General features: G+C 47.0%; 1 protein-coding gene across 1 annotated transcript; it reads left to right on the forward strand.

Annotated features, from left to right (window-relative positions):
* Positions 1-1,340: 1,340 nt before the first annotated feature.
* LOC307245558 (plexin domain-containing protein 1-like) lies at positions 1,341-19,072 on the forward strand. Its single transcript, XM_080021202.1, has 13 exons — positions 1,341-1,576; positions 12,164-12,294; positions 13,777-13,920; positions 14,088-14,157; positions 14,904-15,026; positions 15,136-15,254; positions 15,383-15,482; positions 15,616-15,711; positions 16,378-16,456; positions 16,544-16,604; positions 16,706-16,829; positions 17,980-18,128; positions 18,218-19,072. Exons 1-13 carry the CDS (start codon positions 1,507-1,509, stop codon positions 18,341-18,343), a joined length of 1,392 nt encoding a protein of 463 aa, XP_079877328.1. The 5' UTR covers positions 1,341-1,506; the 3' UTR covers positions 18,344-19,072.
* The last annotated feature ends 1,187 nt before the right edge of the window (positions 19,073-20,259 follow it).

A 20,259-nucleotide genomic window follows, 5' to 3' on the forward strand; every position in this document is an offset into this window, starting at 1 on the left:
AGCAGGCCATAATAGCTTTCTGACGTTTTTCGTGGTTGACGGAAAAAAAGCCTCAGCGGCCAATTTGTGACAACTAGCTGGTGGTGGTGGTGGTGGTGGTGGTGGTGGCGGTGACGCGTCTCACTTTGAAGGGGCTTCCACACGGGGGCGACACACTCCTCGTCGCGTCAAGCTCATTTTTGTTTGTGAGGCAGGAAAGGTTTTTTGCTCTAGAAATACATAAATATTTCCCAGATGGGGAAAGCCAGTTTAAGCAAAGTAGATCACAAGGGAGCAGAGAGAGAGGGTGGGGGGGAGAGATGGAGAGAGAGAGAGAGGGAGAGAAAGGAAGAGAGAGAGAGGGAGGGAGGGAGGGAGAGAGAGAGAGAGAGAGAGAGAGAGAGAGAGGGAGGAAGAGATGGAGAGAGAGGGGGGGAGCGAGAGAGAGGGAGAGAGAGAGAGGGAGGAAGAGAGAGAGGGAGAGAGGGGGAGAGAGAGGGAGAGAGAGAGAAAGAGAGAGAGGGGGAGAGAGAGAAAGAGAGAGGGGGGAGAGGGCGAGACAGAGAGGAAGAGAGAGAGAGAGAAAGAGAGAGGGAGAGAAAGGGAGAGAGAGGGAGAGAGGGGGGGAGAGAGGGAGGGAGAGAGAGAGAGGGGGGGGGGAGAGGGGGGAGAGGGAGGGAGAGAGGGAGAGGGAGAGAAAGAGAGAGGGGGGAGAGGGAGGGAGAAAGAGATGGAGAGAGAGAGAGAGGGAGGGAGAGGGGGAGAGAGAGAGGGAGGGAGAGAGAGAGGGGGAGAGAGAGAAAGAGAGAGGGGGGAGAGGGAGAGACAGAGAGGAAGAGAGAGAGAGACAGAAAGAGAGAGGGAGCGAGAGAGAAAGGAAGAGAGAGAGAGGGAGAGAGGGAGGGAGAGAGAGAGAGGGAGCGAGAGAGAGGGAGAAAGAGATGGAGAGAGAGAGGGGGAGGGGGGAGGGAGAGAGAGAGAGAGGGAGGGAGAGAGAGAGAGGGGGGGGGAGAGAGAAAGAGCGAGGGGGGAGAGGCAGAGAGAGAGAGAGTAACACTGAAGTGCAAAAAAGCAAAAAAAAAAAGTAGAGAATCGAGATCGGAGCGAGAGGAATAAACAGCAGAGAGGAAAAGCCAAACGGCAACGCATCAACTTGAGCCGCTTGTCACCTCCATCTTCCATGGAGACGCCGCGGCGGAAAACACAGTGAGGACCAACCGAGAGGATCGAGCGGGGCAAGTGGGGGGGGGGGGGAGATAAAGGAGAAGAGAAGGAGGGAGAGAGAGAGAGAGAGAGAGAGAGAGAGAGAGAGAGAGAGAGACGGTGCGGTGCGGAGGAGTGACGGAGGGCGAAGCGGCGGCTCTGACCCGAGAGGGAGGAAGGAAAAAGGGGGGAGGGAGTGGGAGAGAAAATCAATAAACGAAGCGAAGGAGAAGAAGAAGAAGAAGAAGAAGAAGAAGAAGGAGGAGGAGAAGGAGAGGACGAGTCGGGAGAGGAGGGAGAAGAGTGGAGAAGAGCCGTTCGGACATGAGGCTGTGGGCCGTTCTCCTCGTCTGTCTCTCCCAGGCGGAGCTGGGGATTGCGCGGACGCCAACAGGTAGGGAAGGGTTCTTTCTCCCGCGATTGTCAACCGGCTGCCATGGGAGACACACTTTACAAACAACAACAACAACAACAACAACAACAACAACAACAACAACAACAACAAAAGCGTTTTATCCGTCACCGAAGAACTATGTCGCACCTGACCTGAAAGTCCGCCAGTAAAAATGTGAAATTTGGGGCATTTTGATGTGTGCGTGTGCGTGCGTGCGCCCGTGCGCCCGCCCTGAACAGGTTCCTGACACTTATCAGTGTGAGTCAGATGGGGCCCTTGAAAGGCGGTGTGGAGGATTGGATTTACTCGTTTCCTTGAATTTCATTCCAAGACCACACACACACACACACACACACACACACACGCATGTGTATATATACACATGTAGGTCCACACGTGTAGGTGTGTTTATATGTATTTGTGTTTCGCTGCAGGTGTAAGTATAGCTCTCTATAGATATAATGTATGTGTATGCCAGCGTAGGTACATGCAACTAAGAGTGTGTGTGTGTGTGTGTGTGCGTGCGTGCGTGCGTGCGTGTATTTCTGTTCTCCTTGGAGATGCATTATTTTTAGCAAGTCCCCGTTCTTCTGCTACTCCTCCACTGACAATCAGCCGTGCTCCAGTTTCTCTGGCCTCTGCTGTGGTCCTCCGCTCCTCTGATCAGGGGCCCCGGCGCTGCAGAGTGCAGCCCGACGCACACGCACGCACGCAAGCACGCACACGCACACGCACACACACACGCGCACGCACGCACACGCACACACACACACACACACACACACACACTGCCGAAGAGCCCCATAACATTGGACCATATGGACCATAGCAGTGGGCATAAGAGGCTCTATGGGGTTTTGTGCCCCCATAAATGTCTTCATTTGCCTTCTGTCTTACGGGGACGTTCTGCTTTCCTATCGCCTTTCCTCCTGCAATATTTGGGGGAATTCAGTGTTTGAGATTTACGGCATACTGCGGCGGCAGTACATTTCCAACTGAGACGCAAGGCTTTTGCCGTTGGAGAATTTTTTTTGCAAATATCACGTATCAACCTATGTGCTTATTGCCAAAGCATGGGGTCTGAACATTTTGGGGGAAAAATAAATGTCCCCCCTCGGATTCATTACAGTTTTCCTACGTGCACACATGTGTGAATGATATTGTTTACTTTGGATTCCCGGCTTTATAACGAGCGTTCCCTCACTTGTATAATTCACGGCATAACCTACGTTGTAATTTAAGACGAGGTTGTCTCGTTATTGTCACACATACACAAGATGTGAAAAAGTTATATATTACTCAGCAGAATTTTTTCGGCTGCACAAACTAGGGCTGAATTTAGTGTTGTGGAACTCCAAATCCCAGACGAAAAACCAAAAATGCTATATTTTATTTGGTCCCTAGGAACCTTATCATTCATAAACAAACTTACAGTAGCCGGTCTGTTGACTTGAATGGTAATTTTGCCCAAATTCCCAGTTTTGCAGAAATCTTTATGTTTTTTACTAAGTGCAAATGCATTTTTAAAGAAACGCGCTGTTTCAGATGCGTAGTTACTCTACACACAACACAGACAAAGATTAGAGAAAAAAAAGTTGAATCATTGTTGACCTGTTCCTAAAATATTTACAGTAAAAATAATAATAAGAGTCTTTCTAAAAAGCTCCCGAAGCTGAATGCGTTCAAGTCTCTCTTCTGAAGCAGAAGCAGAAGCAGAAAAACATACTTTAAATCAGTGTTTCCCAACCTTTTTTTCTGCCACGGCACACTATTTACAATGAAATAATCACGCGGCACTTTACTATCCTGTTAAAAACGTCCCAAAGATGTAGACCTGGACTTGGTATTTTGGCCTATTACTAGTTAGTGATGGAAGTGTGTGGAAATTCCTGCCATTCAGGTGGTGGTCAATGCGTGTGGTGAGATAGTTCAGGTTCAACAGAAAATACAACAACTGTCACTTCGTCTAAGTTTATTGTACAGGTACTCCTCACTTAACGACCTACATGTTTAACGACCGTTCGGACTTACGACCGGCTCTCCGACCACGATACCGCGGCGTGCATGCGTACTGCGCGGGCGGCGTCAAAGCGTCAAGCATCTCACCGCGCATCAACGTTCTCGTTCTCAGTCTCAGTCTCGTTCCCGCAGTCGGTCAGTATTCACTACACTTGCCTGCGCAATCTCCTAAGACTGAAATAACGGTACGGGGGCGGGTCCTCGCTCATCGATCAATTCGCTTAACGACCTGGTCGTCGGAACGGAGCTCGGTCGTTAGGTGCGGAGTACAGTTACAGACTTTACAGTTCGCACAAAATGGCAAAGGGCATCTCCTTCGAACCAACTTGCTCAAGGGTTTATAACTACGTCACACGGACCGTTACTTAGGAGAGGGAACGTAGCAGCTGGGGTAGTCTGGTTTCCTGTACAGATCATCGGGTGGGTTGCATAAGTCAGCAAAGTTAAAGGTAACTTCCCCTTTGGTCACGAGGCAGTTTCAACTGTGACTTGCAGTACAAAATGTTCTTGTTGTTCATAGCAGATTTGGGGTTACAAGCAGGCATAGGGTTAGTTCAATATTTTACCATTACACAACTCGCAAACCATTCGGTCGTCGCGAATAAATCTTTTAAGGCAACACCATGTAACCTTTTTAACCTTAAAATGACAGCTTCAAAATCATTTCGAGGGTACACTGACTTGTAATTTGGAGAACTGCACCTGTTTCATTCCCACCCACTCCCAAACGCCTGTTCTTGCACTATGTAACTTCTGTGTTGGGCTAGGAAACCGCGGGAAAAGTGAGTTATGCTTTACGGCACTAGGTCACTTCCTTGATGTGTGGCCCTGGTTATAACAGTTTTTTGGCTGTTAAAATTGATTAAAAAAAAACATAAATTAGAAACTTGCCAGTCAAAATGTCTGGTAATAATGCTCACACAAAACGTAGCCGACGGCGCGGATGAGCCCGGCCAGTGGTGCGCCGGCCCTCCCTTTCATTTTGCCATGGGTTTTGTTTCACCCTCTGTCCGTGGGAACCGTGGACTGGGTGCTCGCTGAAGGGGGCGAAGTCCGTGCAAGGGCCACTCTGACTTCGGTGTACATCACATTTGCGCTTGTAACATAGGCCGTTTATTGAAACATGAGCGATAAGGTTGAAATTTGTGTGGTAAAATAAATTATTTTCGGACACCGGAGCAAGTTTTACGACAGTGGTGTAAAAGTGCAATTGCATTCAGAAACTGTCGGGGCGCCAAATACCAAATACCAAAAGTTACCTACAATCTACTGTGTGGTGCTGCTCACTCCAGCAAAAGAGTGGGCAAGTGAGCGAATCTTCAAACTTCAAATTCTTTATCTAGCAAATTTCCATTATTTTGGTGGAATTTGATACATTTTTAATCCACACCCGGCGAATCCTGGCACAGCGGTCGAAAAACACTGCTTTTAATAATGGGACTTTTTTCGTAAGCTCAGGCTGGTTGATCCTCCCGATCTTATTATGTAAGATCTATTCCGTCTGGCAAACAACAGAGAACATAACCTCGTACACTCGCAACTTGATTCATAGACTCCTCCTAATATTCATCCTACAGTGGCCCTGAGAGTCCACACGTTCACACAGCGCAACGTAAGAAAACACATGCAAATAGACAAAACACAAATGCAAATGCCAAAACATCCAAAACATAACAGAAGTGAGCAACAACAGAGGCACTGATTTATCTGCAGTGAAATATGTTCAACTGAATTATTTTGTTGCTGTAATTATATATAAGAATTTATACAAGTAATAACACGGAAGCGCAACTATCACCAGACCGGTCGTGGCACACGAGACCACCGTGTCCAAATCCTCCATCCGCTTGCTCCATGGAATTAATAAATAGAAAAAACAACTTTTATATCAGCTCCATCTATTCGCATGTGTGTTCTTAAATTGCAGTGTTACGTTTGCTTTTGTGTTTTGTCTTTTTGCACGCCATAGGGCCACCGTATCATCCTGTTGCATTTGTGAGTGCTCATCGGTCCAGCTGCCTGTATTTTATGAATGTGAACGCTGCGGTTCTTGCTGTCACAGTTGACGTACGTATGGTAAGGTGCCCAAATGGCTGCCTCCCAACAACCTGACAAAAACACACGTCTATATTCAAAGGAGGACTGCAATTCCTCTTATTGACATTGCCCCGGGTTTATTATTAAACGACAGAGGCAGGACCTCGCATGTAGCCAGAAACCTAGCCCCCGTTCCATGTTGTAAAATGAAGCAGTGCTCTTTTAGTATGAGTGTGTGTGTATGTGTGCATGTGTCTCTGCAGGCCTTTTGTCCTCTTTTGTAAAGGTTGCGCGTAATTCTCCGCTGTAGTCTGACCGAGACGCCTCGCTCCCCGCTCGACTGTAATGTGTCCGTACAGATCCATCCCATTCACCCAGGCGAGACGGGGCCTTTTTTTTTTTTTTTTTTTTTTTTTTTTTTTTTTTCAGAAAAACAAATCGATTTGTCGTCCCTGGATTCTTGCCACTGAAGAACTTAACAGACGGAAAAGATGGAAGAGTATGTCTAGAAAATGTCTGTCTCATCTTTCTTCCTCCTTCTTTTTAAAAAAAACCTACTTTTCAATATCTTAAAGTACCGTGCCGGCGTCAAATTTAGTTTTAGCCCATTTACTAGTCTACACACACACTGATGTTAGCTCACATTTCTCGATTTTTTTATATCATATATATTTTCTGGAAAATTGGAGAAACCTACCTGAGAATTGTCTTCTGAAAAAGCCATTAGCGCAGATGTTGCCAAAATTACGTGATTGTATGTGTTTCTCAATTTCTTTCGAAAAGGCGCAAGCAGCTTTCCAAGTGCTTTGAAGCTGCTAAAACTTGATTTGACACTGGCCACGTCTTTTACATTTGGTTTTACTGTACTACTTTTCTTAAGCTGGTTTTACACTGAATCCGAAAACGCTTATAACAGTCGGATCCTGCGCCCTAGTGGTCGTCGGATGACCTGTGTGAGGTTTCGCATCAAGGGATTATAAGGGAAAGACTTCAGAAAGAGCTTGAATTAGGATCAGCACAAGCAAAGAATAATAGCACTCACTAATATGCATGAATTAATGTTTATTAGTGAGTCAGGTTAGGCTGACAGAACCCTCTAAATGGCCATTTAACAAACAGGTTAATGGAGAGATGGATGGATTATTGTCCCCGTCCCAATCAGGGGAATCCAATAACAATACAAAGAAGCCGCCTTATAGACTCTTTGAGGGCAGAGGTTGTCCACAAAGTGGCTGTTAATGTTTGACGGAGCCTCACTGTGGACTACTGACAGCGGACTACTGACACAGCCATTGTCCCACAGTTATATTTAGACTATACGTACCAGATACTCGAGGGAGCGCTGAGAAATGCCACAGACTCATACATCGGTGTACCAGTGATACAGTACCTTTCAGCTCAAAAAAGGTTCATAGCTCAATGTTCTGCACGTGCTCTTCAGATCTGAATGAAATTTCTCTCCTGAAGGAGCAGTGGCGCACACAATGGCATATTAAAGGGGACCTACTATGCTCCTTTTCACCCAATTAATATTGGTCGCCGAGGTCCCAAAAACATGTTTTTTCATGTTTTTTTGCTGAAAATTCCACTCCGATTATGCATTCGACTTCACTTTATCAGTCCACCAAAATCTGTTTCTGAACAAATAACTGAGAAAAGAGCAATCCGTTTGCTGAATCTTCACTCTAATTAAATCTACAAGACGTCATTTGGAGCACCGTGGGGTATGGCGGGGCTTGGGGCTCTTTTGTTTCATTCTATTACAGAAACGTAGGTAAGTAAAATAAAATAAATACATCCACAATTTTGTTTGGAGAAATGTGGAGCGGATCGCACGCTGCAGCAGTAACCTAACGTGGACACACACACACGCAGAAACACACAGCAAATACTTACATTTCCCTCGTCTGCAGTTTTGTCATGGACAGTTGTTATTAATTCCTTTTTATTTTAAAAGATTTGTGCTGGTCTCTGCAGGCAACAGAGCACTTCCCAGGCGGTGGCACTCCGGCCGCGGGTGAAGTTACTCAGATGGAGGGCGATTCTAATTCCAATGTGTCTCGATGCTGCTACGTAGTACTGACACACCAAGCTAAATGGCTCGTTTCAGGACATGATTTAATTTCAATTGAATTCTCCCGAAGCCCCACTTGACGTAGGAGGGGGCTTCGAATGTGAACAGCATGTTTCAACACGTTTTCCGAAATAGGCAGCTCCAAAAAAACTGACAGAGTTGTCTTATTTCACAGTTTGTGTGTTAGCAGGCTCATCAGAGACCCAAATGTATGTGGACAAGCACTGAAAAAGTGTGTTTTTCATAATAGGTCCCCTTTAACAGAATGAAACCGTATGGTATCAGGTGTGCACTTTTTTCCCCATGCCAAAAGAAAAGTGACATAAAAAATATTTTAAAAATGAATAGAGAGACACTCCTGTGTCCCCCACCCACACACACTCGTTCGCGCACACACACATGCGCACACACACACACACACACACCCTTAACCTCACCGGCAACTCAACACTCACACTCGGTCAGAATGATTCTCAACGGGGGGACTTTGTCAGACTCCCCCCTCCGCTGGGCCGTCTGGGCCAAAAATGCCAGGGCCAATTTTTTTGTCCCAGTCCAGCCCTGGTTTCTGCTGCGTTCCTGCTTTGCGGACGGTTCATTGAAACCGTTGAGAAAGCCAATGCAATCCTCTGCTGTCCCAAATCCTCCCCTGGAGAGCTGGCTCTCTACACTCCCACTGGCCAGGGACTGACAAATCACATTTTGGATCTCACCCTAACCCGATTGACAACATGTATGTGTCAGATTTCAGCAATGGACCACTAATTCATCTGTGTTCTGGTGGATTCTTTATGCTTCAATGTCATTGAAATGTTTTTTTGTTTTTTTTTTAACATTATCTGGGACACTCGACAAATCTCTCATTGGGAACGATTAAGCTGTGGTGTTGTCCACATCTATACGAGATATTTGAAGATATATTCAGATTCTACATCTGAATTGGTCGAAAAGTGTCTGTGTGGATATGTGTGTGTGTGTGTGTGTGTGTGTGTGTGTGTGTGTGTGCGCGCGTGCGCGTGTGCGTGTGTCTGTATGTCCTTCATGTGCACAACACACATTAAGACACAAGTTCGAGTCACTCCGAGGGGACCTGACGTGCTGCCTATGACGTGGAGCTGAGATACCTGCTCTTACTTGGCTGCTTCCATCTTTGCTCCGCCTCCTCCTCCCGCTGCCGACGCCTCCTCAGCTGTTTGGCGGCGACGAGCGCGGTCTCAAGTTGACCCCATTACTCTCCAAACTGTTGAAATAGCTTCCCTTGCGCCGTAATCAAGCTAGGAATTCTCATTAGAACCACCTCCCCTGTGTGCACTGTGATGCTTTCTCTCTCTCCACCACTTCCTATTGTCCCATTTTTTTTTCATCCAAGTTGTTTATATTCTCCATCAATCCTACATACTCCATTCTGACAAGGGGGTTAAAGTTCTGAGCTAGTCCAGATTAGAATAAGGGTAGTCCAGCAGTGAATAGGACTCGTCATGCACGACTCGCGAACGATTTCGTCTTTGTGAAAAAATCTTTCAAATGACTCGGGAATCTGGAGTCACCCCGGCAAAGAAGTCATTCGTTCGCAAACCGGTAACCATAGCCAGACACAGGCTGAACTGAGACTCGACTCTAGAATGAAAACAGCCAGGAGCCGGGAGTTGCGAGTCATGCGTACGCGTAAATCCCTGCAGCAAATCTTCTAACTGCGAACAGCAATAGTTACTGAGGATTAAATTAATGTGAAAGGGAGATGAAGGAATTTGGCATAATTCATCTTGAATGTCACTGATTTACACTTTGCATTCCACCAAAATACATCATTTTCACAGCATGAAATGATAATTATCAGAATTTCAGTCACAACTCAGAGCTGAACAGACTATTCTGACACACCAGACTACACTAACCTGAATCAAATGCCAAAGAGTCGAACAATATGAGAAAATCTTTTTTACCAAACCAACTTTTTTCCCTTATAAAGAACCGGATCCCCAAAAAGTTAACTACTACACACTTTAACTTTTCATCACTAAATTGGACTAGAGGACCAGTAAACTACCTCCTGTCTAATTTCTAACAGGTCACATGGCACACACACACACACACACACACACACACACACACATACAGTAAACAGAAAAGTAAAGACATAAGTACCATGTAATCACCTGAGCGAAAATCAACCACACAATGTAATACCCAAACTTGGGTGATATAAGCATGTATCAACATGTTTTGTCACTCTCTCCATGAGACACAGCGAAAACACACTCATGCTGATGGAATTTGCATCTTGTTTTTTTCTCCAACACTTGGCATCTCTGTCACAAAGTTCACTGAGTTTGGTTCTTTTTTTTCTTTTTTGTTACATCCACAAATCCAGTATAATAATACGTTCAAATAATAATCAATACATGAAAAAAAAACGATCATTACAAGTGGTGTTTGTTATACATAAGAGGATTAAAAAGTACAAATAGGTTTCCCAAACCCCATTCAATTGGATTAAATTCCCAAAATTTTGATTATGAATATTATCAGAATGATAAATTGTTCTCAGTGTCATTGTTCGAGTGTCATATTTTCCTGATGTCGGACTGAAAAAACTTGCAAATGATCGCAGAAATTGAAATATTGAGCGAAATGTGTTTTATTTACTAGGAGAAAAGACTTTCAGTACGGCTGTAGTTCAGTACGGCTGTAGTTCAGTACGGCTGTAGCTCAGTGAGGCTGCAGTTCAGTGAGGCTGTAGTTCAGTACGGCTGCAGTTCAGTGAGGCTGTAGTTCAGTACGGCTGCAGTTCAGTCAGGCTGTAGTTCAGTACGGCTGCAGTTCAGTCAGGCTGCAGTTTAGTAAGGTTGCAGTTCAGAGAGGGTGTAGTTCAGTGAGGCTGTAGTTCAGTGAGGCTGTAGTTCAGTGAGGCTGTAGTTCAGTCAGGCTGCAGTTTAGTAAGGTTGCAGTTCAGAGAGGCTGTAGTTCAGTGAGGCTGTAGTTCAGTGAGGCTGTAGTTCAGTAAGGCTGTAGTTCAGTGAGGCTGTAGTTCAGAATGGCTGCAGTTCAGTAAGGCTGTAGTTCAGTACGGCTGTAATTCAGTATGGCTGTAATACAGTAAGGCTGTAGTTCAGCAAGTCTGTAGTTCAGCAAGGCTGTAGTTCAGTACGACTGTAATTCAGTAAGGCTGTAGTTCAGTACGGCTGTAGTTCAGTACGGCTGTGGTTCAGTACGGCTGTAGTTCAGTACGGCTGTGGTTCAGTAAGGCTGAAGTTCAGTACGGCTGTAGTTCAGTAGGCTGTAGTCCAGTACGGCTGTAGTTCAGTACCACTGTAGCCTTAAACCCCAAACACGTCTGTCTTCCATTTGCCTCTCAAGATGTCTGCTGCACTGGTTTGAAGAGGAGTTCAAGTACAGTCTGCACCGAATCCAAAAAACATACTGGCTTTATTTCCGAAAGGGTCCGTCTCAGCAAGCGAACAATAAGACCTTCCCCCTCCTTCCTTAAGCGATCAAACATTCGTTCTTCGGATTTGGTGCGCTTCCTGACAGCGCGATGAGTCACGCACAGGTGCGGCAACATTAACGCATTCCTGCGCAGGTGAAGCCAGTGCGGGAAGGAATGTAAACTGTCTGATGTGTTGAGCAGATGGCAACACTGACAATTTATAACAAGAGGATTTACAGGCAGACAATAATGTCAGCCCATAAAACCAAAAGAAATCTGGCTGCAACACTAGAATATTTTTGAAGGGTTATATGTGTCCTCGCTTCCCATAATGCTCAGGATTACGGTTACCAACAGACATGAGACATGGCCACACCGATAATGCGTCGAGAATGCTACATTATTGCTGTCAAGATTTGACCGACCAGTCAGCTTAGGTCACCAAATCTGAGAGCTCTCCTCTCACCCTGTTGCAACCAAGCGGGCATGTAATTGTGATGCAAGAATCCCAAACGGTTCGTTCGTGTCCGACCAATATTTAAGCGACTCAGGGATCTGGCAGAAGTGTCGTTTGTTCACCACCCGATAAGCGCAGCCAGGCACACAGGTGTTCACCGAGACTCCACTCTTAAACAAAGAGGAAATTTGAAATGATTAGCCGAATCTCCAAAAAGAGATCCGGACTTTTCATCACAAGTATGTAAAATTCAGCTGTTTATTGGTGCATTTCAGTCTATAGTACTTTCCTTATAATAGTATTACATTGTGTGCAACGCACCCTCAAGCCCATGAAGCTGATCCGGGGTTGATGGAGTTTCTACAGCCGCTCGCATTCAATGGAATTAATTTGGTAATGGGCTTATACTGTAGCTATCGCAATGTAAACCTCAAGCTCTTCATTGTTTCACAGATGCACTTCAGGGATAATGACGGCTCCGACTCCTCATTTACTGAAATCAGGACTTGAGTTCTCCTTGTGTGTGTGACAATGTCCATTTATCCCAACGCCGGGACATCGCTCTCGTTTCAGACGTGCCGAGTTGGGAGGACCGACAGACCCCGCAGCAGCACAGCCAGAGACGAGGGGCACGCGACACAGCGGGAGGAGGAGGAGGAGGAGTCGCCATCGGTACTCTGCCCGACAACATGACCCGCGTGGTGGTAGGACGCCAAAACCAAGTCTAATTATGACCGCTGGTTGTAGGTTTCCAACATTTACCTCAGTCTGGGCCAAAATATCTCCGTCTCTTCCAGTCTCTTCCCTCCACATTGTCCGAGCCCAACGTGAATTGAAAGGCTACAACATCCTCTGTTTTCCCAATTGGATCCAGAGTTCCCCACAGAAGAAAACAATGATTACCATTGACACCACTCGTTACGAGCTGGCTCAATGGGAGCATGTCAAAGAGCGACTATTTGTTTTAGACTCCTACGCTCAGCTGTGTTCCTCCTCTCGCCTGCAGTGTAGACGGCAACGACCCCCTCGATGGGAATGCTTGGCTATAACAAAGTATTCCCAGGGACAGAACCTCTCGTGGTCTCAAACAGTTCAGTGTAGAGCTTGTAAACGTCTGCCCGGGGTCCTCAGCTAAAAAGCTTTGAAAACAACGCCAGAGACAGACATCGCCGTCGGAATTGCACTTTTTGTGGACAAGTGCGAACAGGTGAATATGCAAATTGGAAAAACCTGCGCGTCCGGGTGCCAATGCGTGAACGTATGCACGCATGCACGTTCGCGGGCCGGGATTCGTTGCTCTGCTTTGAGGCTGGACACATCTTTAACTCAGTGCAAGTAAAAGCTCCAAGTCAATTGTGTTGCCCTGATTCTTTATTTTTTTTTTTCTTCTGCCGACAGTGCAAATTGAAAACAGAGCATTGCCTTTTCCTGCCAACTTACAGTGCTTAAGTGTTGCTGCTTTGTGCGTGTGTGTGGGTGTGTGTGTGTCTGTCTGTCTGCTTGTCTGTCTGTTCGTGTGTGTGGGTAAGTGAGTGAGTGAGTGAGTGGGTGAGTGAGTGAGTCACTTGCATTGGACAGAATCCACGAGTAGCCCTGTGCCGTGCAGGGCTGCTGCTTTTGCCGGGGTCCGAGCCCAGTTTTTGTTTTTTTAAGGAGACCCTACTGAGGACGTCTCCGGCAAATCAATCTCAGGTGCTTGTCGCGGCTCTCCGAGGCGATGAAGAGGGATCGTTTCAAAGCGGTTCAGATCCTCCCCCCACTCCAGAAAACACTGGGGCCCGGTATCAGGGAGAGGAGATGGGGGAGGCGGGGGGGAAGTGGGTCACTCTGTGTATATGGAGCAGCCGGAGAGGCAGCGAGAGCACTGCATTTAACTGCTCCAGTTTCCCAGCCCACACCCAAACGCCAGAATCATTGCTCTCTGTCACCTTGAACGAAGGAACGCATTAATAACGCCGTCAAGTCGGGAGATCTGTTGTGCATCGTGCGTAAACAGCTCCCCCAGCTGGACCACTGCGTCGGGCCATGCAGGGGCCAACCTCTTAAAAGGCTGAACATATAAGCCACCGACGGCTCTCTATCTGTAAAACACAGATGTGTGGGCTTTGCAGTAATTTGTTATACCTACGTGAATACGCTTCTGGCAAATGTTATTCTTCCACAACTGCTACTTTTTCCCACCCCAGGAGGACACGCAGAGGTACTACAGGTGGCATATTTCTGGCCCGGGTGACAGACGAACGGAGGACCTGTGGGTTGATCTGAGCACCTTGCAGCACGGCCAAGTCCGAATCCACGGAATTCTGTCCAACGCACACCGCCAGGCAGCGGTCAGGACCAAGGAATACATACTCACACACACACACACACACACACACACACACACACACACACACACACACACACACACACACACACACACACACACACACACACACACACACAATGTTTCAATGCCTTTTCCAGCTGTGTCTGATATTTTGTTCCTTCTTAATAGAGAGTGGCCCTTTCCTTTGATTTCCCTTTCTACGGGCACAACCTGAGACAAATCACTATAGCAACTGGAGGTAATTATTTACACTACAGTATGACCACGTTTTTCACAACGCATTTTGATTAATGCTTTCAGGGGCGTCTCACACCTAGTTAGTCATACCACGTAGCCCCGAAGAAAGCCTCGACCAAAGCCTGACTGACCAGACAACAGCTCTTCAAACTTCGGATGAAATCCTGCCCCAACAACTGCTAGGCCCCACGGTTAGACCATTGACCTGGCAACTGATGTTACAAGTTCTTGCTTCCAACAAAGTGTTTAATAATACGCCGCGCCATTAAAGACTTGGACGCAAAATATGGGAAATAGAACACAGGCTTGTGATGTAGTGTGAGACTGACTTCCGGCCCGTAAAGAAGCGGTATCCACAGATCTCATTTCTACTTTCGGTCACACCTCCGAACCTCACACTGAGACGCCATGCTTGCTTGCTTTGACTCGACTGTGAGCCACAATATTGTAGGAAAACACTAAAGATAAATGACAACTTAGCACTTTTTAATCGGGACTCCACAGTAGTGAAGTGTGGGGGACCTGGTTACAAATGTCCATAGCTGGTCAGACAACGATGTTCTGCATGTTTTTGGTGGGGGGGTCCTTACTGACGTTACATGGAGGGAACCCCATGTGAGCACGGGGAGAACATCCAAACTCCATACAGAAAGGACCCTGATCGGGAGGTCACCCGCCGGAGCACGGTGCCACCGTACCCACTCATTTTTGACAAACCAACCTTCCGTCACGCGTTGGTATTTCTAGGATTCATCTTCATGGGGGAGATCACTCATCGCATGTTGACTGCCACGCAGTACATCGCCCCCCTCATGGCCAACTTTGACCCCAGCTTCTCCAAGAACTCAACTGTCAGGTACATGGACAACGGTGAGTGTAGGCCTCTGAGCGCGGGTGGGATACATTTGGGCTCTTCTTTTTTTTTTGTTTTATGGCTGACCCGTTTCTACCCCCCACCCCCACCCCCACCCCCACTCAGGTAATTTATTTGTGGTCGAGTGGGACAGGGTGCATTTACCAGATAGAGAAGTCGAAGAAGCTTTCACTTTCCAGGCGGTCCTCCATAGCAACGGAACCATCATTTTCAACTACAGAGAGGTATGAGATGGCTTAAAACTTAGGAGTTGGGTTCTCATGTATCTCTAGAAAAGTTTGGAATGCATTTTGTTGCTATTGTCCGTTTAGACATGAACAAAAAACAACATAATATACCTCTCTTCTTGCAGGTTCCATTGGCAGTGGAACAGATTAACTCCACGGAGCATCCGGTGAAGGTGGGGCTCTCCGATGCTTTCCTGGCGAAACCGCCCCCGCAGCAGTTCACAGGTCAGACCTCTAAAGCACAGACGGTAGCTTACCCTGTCCAGAGATGTCCGATTGACATTCATGGAAACGTATTGTGAAAAAAAGGCTGGCGTTGGAAAAGTTTGCCCACGTTTCTATATTCTTTTCTTAAAAGATCCAAGGCAGCGCACAATCTACGAGTATCACCGCGTGGAGATGGACACGACGAAGATCGTCACCAGATCGGCTTTTGAGTTTACGCCGTTGCCCAGTGAGTATGCCCTGTACACGCCTGAACCGCAAACACGACGTACAAACATGCTGTCAAGAAATGCGTCGCTGTTTTTCTCTGGATTTTCCTGCATTTTTCCTTTCTTTCTCACTGTCCTCTCAATTTTTTATTTTCTTGGAATTTTAACCTTTAAAAAATAAAAAATAAAAAAACGGTTGGCTGCGTCGCTGATCTCTGCGATCCCCGCTCCATTGCACGATCCACTGTGCGTCCCCGTACCCGTTCCCCATTTCTCCAAACAAAACTAATAACAACAGTGTGTTTTTTTTGTGTTTTTATTGTAGATGTATTTATTGTAATTAAAAAAAAAAAAAAGCCCCATGCGCAGGGGACACTTAATCCGTCACGCACAACGGTTGATGCACTTCCTTTGTGGTGTGAATCGATTCTTAATTTTCCCGGGAGTTCGTACCCGGTGACCGACCCGTAACCAATCTAAACGCTGACCGTGTCATGATTCTATAGCAATAACACTGTGCGAACAACATTAAGTTCATAATGATAAGTTAAATTAAAAAAAGTTGTCTATTGCCCCTTTACGGTCTTGAAAGTTTGTCTTGAGATTCAAAACGTCCTAGCCAATTCCTTGGAAGGTCATTTTCACCTCCAACGGGTCAAAAACACAATGTTTTCTCATTTCCATAGCTTGTCTTCAACACTTAACCTGCGAACTCTGCCTAACCTCCAACATGACCGGGTGTGGCTGGTGCAACACGCTTCAACGGTGAGGGCGAGAACCTGGAGGATTACCAATAGATTCTCAAAGTCTCGAGTCTCAAACTGCTGTTCTTTGTCATTCTGTTCCACTTAGATGCTCTGACGGAATCGACCGGCACAGACAGGAGTGGCTGGACTACAACTGCCCAGAGGAGGTTGTTATCATTTTAAAGCAGAGAAATGGTTAGCAATTGCAAATCAGAAATCCATCAGACAAAGTACAGTATATTGAACCGGTGACATTGTATCCCCGCAGGCCAAGGGCACGTGTGAGGATTTCAACCCGGGAGGAACCGAGACCTCTATGTCGTCCTCAAACCTCTCTTCTTCCGCTCCGACTTCTTCCTCAGCCATGCAGGAAGACCATCCAGTCACTGAGGGTAAGGCAAAGGGCTTGTTCTCAACCGGTATGTGTAGGGTCACAGTAGAGGTAAGTACAACATTCCGATCTACACTCTCCACTTGGCATGCCCAAAGTCGAGAGATGGGTGGCAGGGGGTCCGAAATTGACTACACTAAAAATAAAACATTGGATTGGTCAAATGTCCACTTTGGATAATAAAAACCCTCTCACATTAGTACGCCTGCTACAGCCCTGCTCTGATGCACGAGCAATATAAGGTATTTTGGAGTATAGATGTTAAATCATGCATCTGGCATTGGTATGTGGAATAGTTTCCCTATCAAAGGATTATGAAGAGCAATTCCCAGTGTGCTTGTTTTTTTAGTTGTTTCTTTTCAACGATGAACGTTTTAACTGGATTGCGCTGTTTTGGCCGTCTCCGCTTTGGATATAACGCGAATCGTGAACGCGTTTTATTGAGCACTTAGTAGGTTGCATGTTAACAAAGGTGTCAATGTAGAAAACATCTGTGCATCATCAGCTGCTCTTTCATTGTCTGACACGTGCTACATCAGACTTGGAGTAGGGAACTTGGCAGTTCTGCATAAAGTGCTGCATTAACATCTGTCGCTAAAATGACTCTGGCTTGTCTGTCTGTCTCCGCTCTCATTCTTCCGTACACACCGACGCTCTCCTTTATCCACAGACGACACCAAACTTCACATGAAGTACAATAGCGGTGGTGAGTTGCCCAAATAGGAAGCCGCCATTGGGGCATGAGAACAAAATGTCCGTTTAGCGAGCCCTTCGACAGCGCCAGCGACAAGGAATAACAGACGTGGCTCCCGTTCCGACCGACGATCCCCCGCTTGACTTTGCCTCAAATGTCTGTGGTGTGATTTTTGTGGTCGCTCTCATTCCTTTCAGCTTTCGTGCTACATTAGTATTTTGTTACGTAACGAGCTACAGAATGTCCCTCTTGACCGTATTCGAGAGGCAAAGCTTTTTTTTTTTTGAGCATGCATTTACACAAATCCATGCTTGGACGCTGATCTGCACCTCCACAGTTTTGGAGCAATACCACCTCGTGAGGACGGGCAAGCTTTCGTTGCAAATCCCAAAATCCCAGATGATGCATGTCACTCACCCCCCCCGCAATCTCTCCCTCTCTAAAAACTTCAACACAGGCCCGCCAAGCCACACGGGAATCACAGAGAACGCGGCCATTATAGCAGGCGTAGTGGCCGCCCTAGTTCTGCTCGTAGCCTTGACCCTACTGGCCGTCTACTACATCAACACGCACCCCACAGTCGCGCCGCCATTCTACCTTATGCAGGTGAGATGAAAGTGAGACTCCTCCCGAAAAAGCTGCAGCGCGACAGTTTGGGCAAACGTTGTGTTCACCTCACTGTCGCTTGTCCACAGCGAGGCACCAATAACTACTGGCCGTCAATGAAGTTCCGCAACCAGGGCTGTCACTCCAGCTACGCCGAGATCGCCCTCGGGGGCCACGAGAAGGAGGGTTTCATTGAAGCCGAACAGTGCTGTTAGGGGTCGAGTCAGACAACGTACGGGCGCCGCCATCAAGGACTGTCGTGGGAAGGCAAAGGAACCAGACACAAGAAGAAGAACACGACTCTCGAACGTCCCCACCCGCGTCCCCCCCCCCCCTTTCGCTCCTCGGTGGCTGAACACGCGTCTACTGTAACTGCTCTTGTCAGCTTTTTCTGCGTCTCCCACTCCCTTGCCATCGCATCGGGGCTCCTCCACACGATCCCAGAGGGGGTGGGGTTGGGGTGGGGGGGGGCGGAAAGGACTCAAGATGGGGATGTTGTTGCTGATCCTGAGAATCATCGGGAGCAGATGTGTTACTGTTTAAAAATCCCACCACGGCATGACAAAGTCAGGGAACAACACTTACTCGCCTTCATACTGCAAAACCATGTACAGTGCCGCTCTACTATGTGATTTTTATTTTGCTCCACCCGTTGGAAGTTATATTTTGGTTTGTTTGTTTTATGAAACGTCAGTGAGACAATGGTTGTTTTATAAATTCTATATCCATGTGGACTTTGCTTTATCAGGTATTACTATAAATATATAGCTGATAGTGTTTATGATTAACGGTCTTGGGGGGGGGAAGACCAAACATTTGTTTTGATACATTTCGCATTTGAATTTCTCTCCATCTCAGCATTTTGGAAAAAGTTTGGAAGATTTCTGTTAAAACGTGTTACAATAAACAAAAAACAAAAAAAAAACAAAAAAAAAAACAAAACCCTGTTTTAAAACAATTTTGGTTGGACCTCAGCATATTTATTTGGGTTGGTTGTGGGTAGTGAGAATTTCATTATCTTTGAGGACACAACTGCGTTGTTATTGGGCTCATCGGCCTCAGGAAATCAAAACCAGACCCTGAGGTTCCACCGGGCGGGGAAACACAGCGGGCGTCCAGTCGCAATTTAACTCTTTTAATGGTTCCTATAAATGTATTGCCTTTTTTTTTTTTTAGCACCGATCATATTTTGGTAATGTAAAGTGAAATATAGATAGTACTTGAAGTGAGAGCTCTCTTGAAATAAGAGCCAGTGCAGAAGTAAGAGCATATACACTAAATTACCGATATATACACTGAAGGGTAAAAAAAAAAAAAAAAAAAAAGTAGGAAGGAGCTGGGGAAACAGCGCAAATGACGTTGCGGGAGCGATTTTTGCGTCGTCATAGCCTCACCGTCACCTACGCCGCGCGGTCTGTCCGGTGATGTCTTACTTTTGACAGGTAAACCCAATCACTCCGATCACACTCCCTCCCTCCCTCGGAGCTCCGCCGGGGGGAGCAAGGCGGCGGGCGTACGGAGCGACTCATTACCCGTCCCCCGCTTCGCGCTCGGAAGGGAGCCCCGCGTCCCACCATCGTGGGCGATCACTTCCACACGACGTCTCTCGAGTCACGGACTACAAAACCGATCCCTGGGAGTAGAGGTCTCGTCGGCTCGGCAGAGTGGGGCCAGCCGTGTCGCCGAATTACGAACCGAACGTGCGAAAATAAAAAACAAACAAACGGAAGCAACCGGGCTACAGTAAAATGCAACACGGAGCGGTTAAAATGTTCACGTAACATTGTATTCTTCGTATGTGTATTATTAACCAGAAGTCCCCGCGGCGCCGGCGTCTCTGGGGTGTTTTGGGGTTTGACGGTTGAAACGCGACAACGGCTTTTAAATCGCGGGGGCGCGTCGTCATGGAGACGTCCTCCGTACACGCCACGCTGCTGGACGAAAACACACACACACACACACACACACACACACAATGTGAGCACCCCGCGCGTCGTGTTGAAGGATGGGGATGGTTACGGTGGGGGGGGGGATTGGGTTTTATGCGCCGGGCAACCGGTGCGCCGGAGACGGGAGTCCGTGCGAAACGGTTGCGCCGCTCGACGGGTCCCGTTGGGATTGCTCGCCAGCG

This window comes from Zeus faber (genome assembly GCF_960531495.2).
Source record: "Zeus faber genome assembly, chromosome: 20".
Classification (NCBI taxonomy): domain Eukaryota; kingdom Metazoa; phylum Chordata; class Actinopteri; order Zeiformes; family Zeidae; genus Zeus; species Zeus faber.

Excerpts from the sequence above, each read along its gene's own strand:
- LOC307245558 (XM_080021202.1), top strand. The coding sequence starts at position 1,507 with ATGAGGCTGTGGGCCGTTCTCCTCGTCTGTCTCTCCCAGGCGGAGCTG. Across the intron at positions 1,577-12,163 it reads GATTGCGCGGACGCCAACAG|ACGTGCCGAGTTGGGAGGAC; the intron begins GTAGGGAAGGGT and ends CTCTCGTTTCAG. Across the intron at positions 16,830-17,979 it reads AGACCATCCAGTCACTGAGG|GCCCGCCAAGCCACACGGGA; the intron begins GTAAGGCAAAGG and ends ACTTCAACACAG.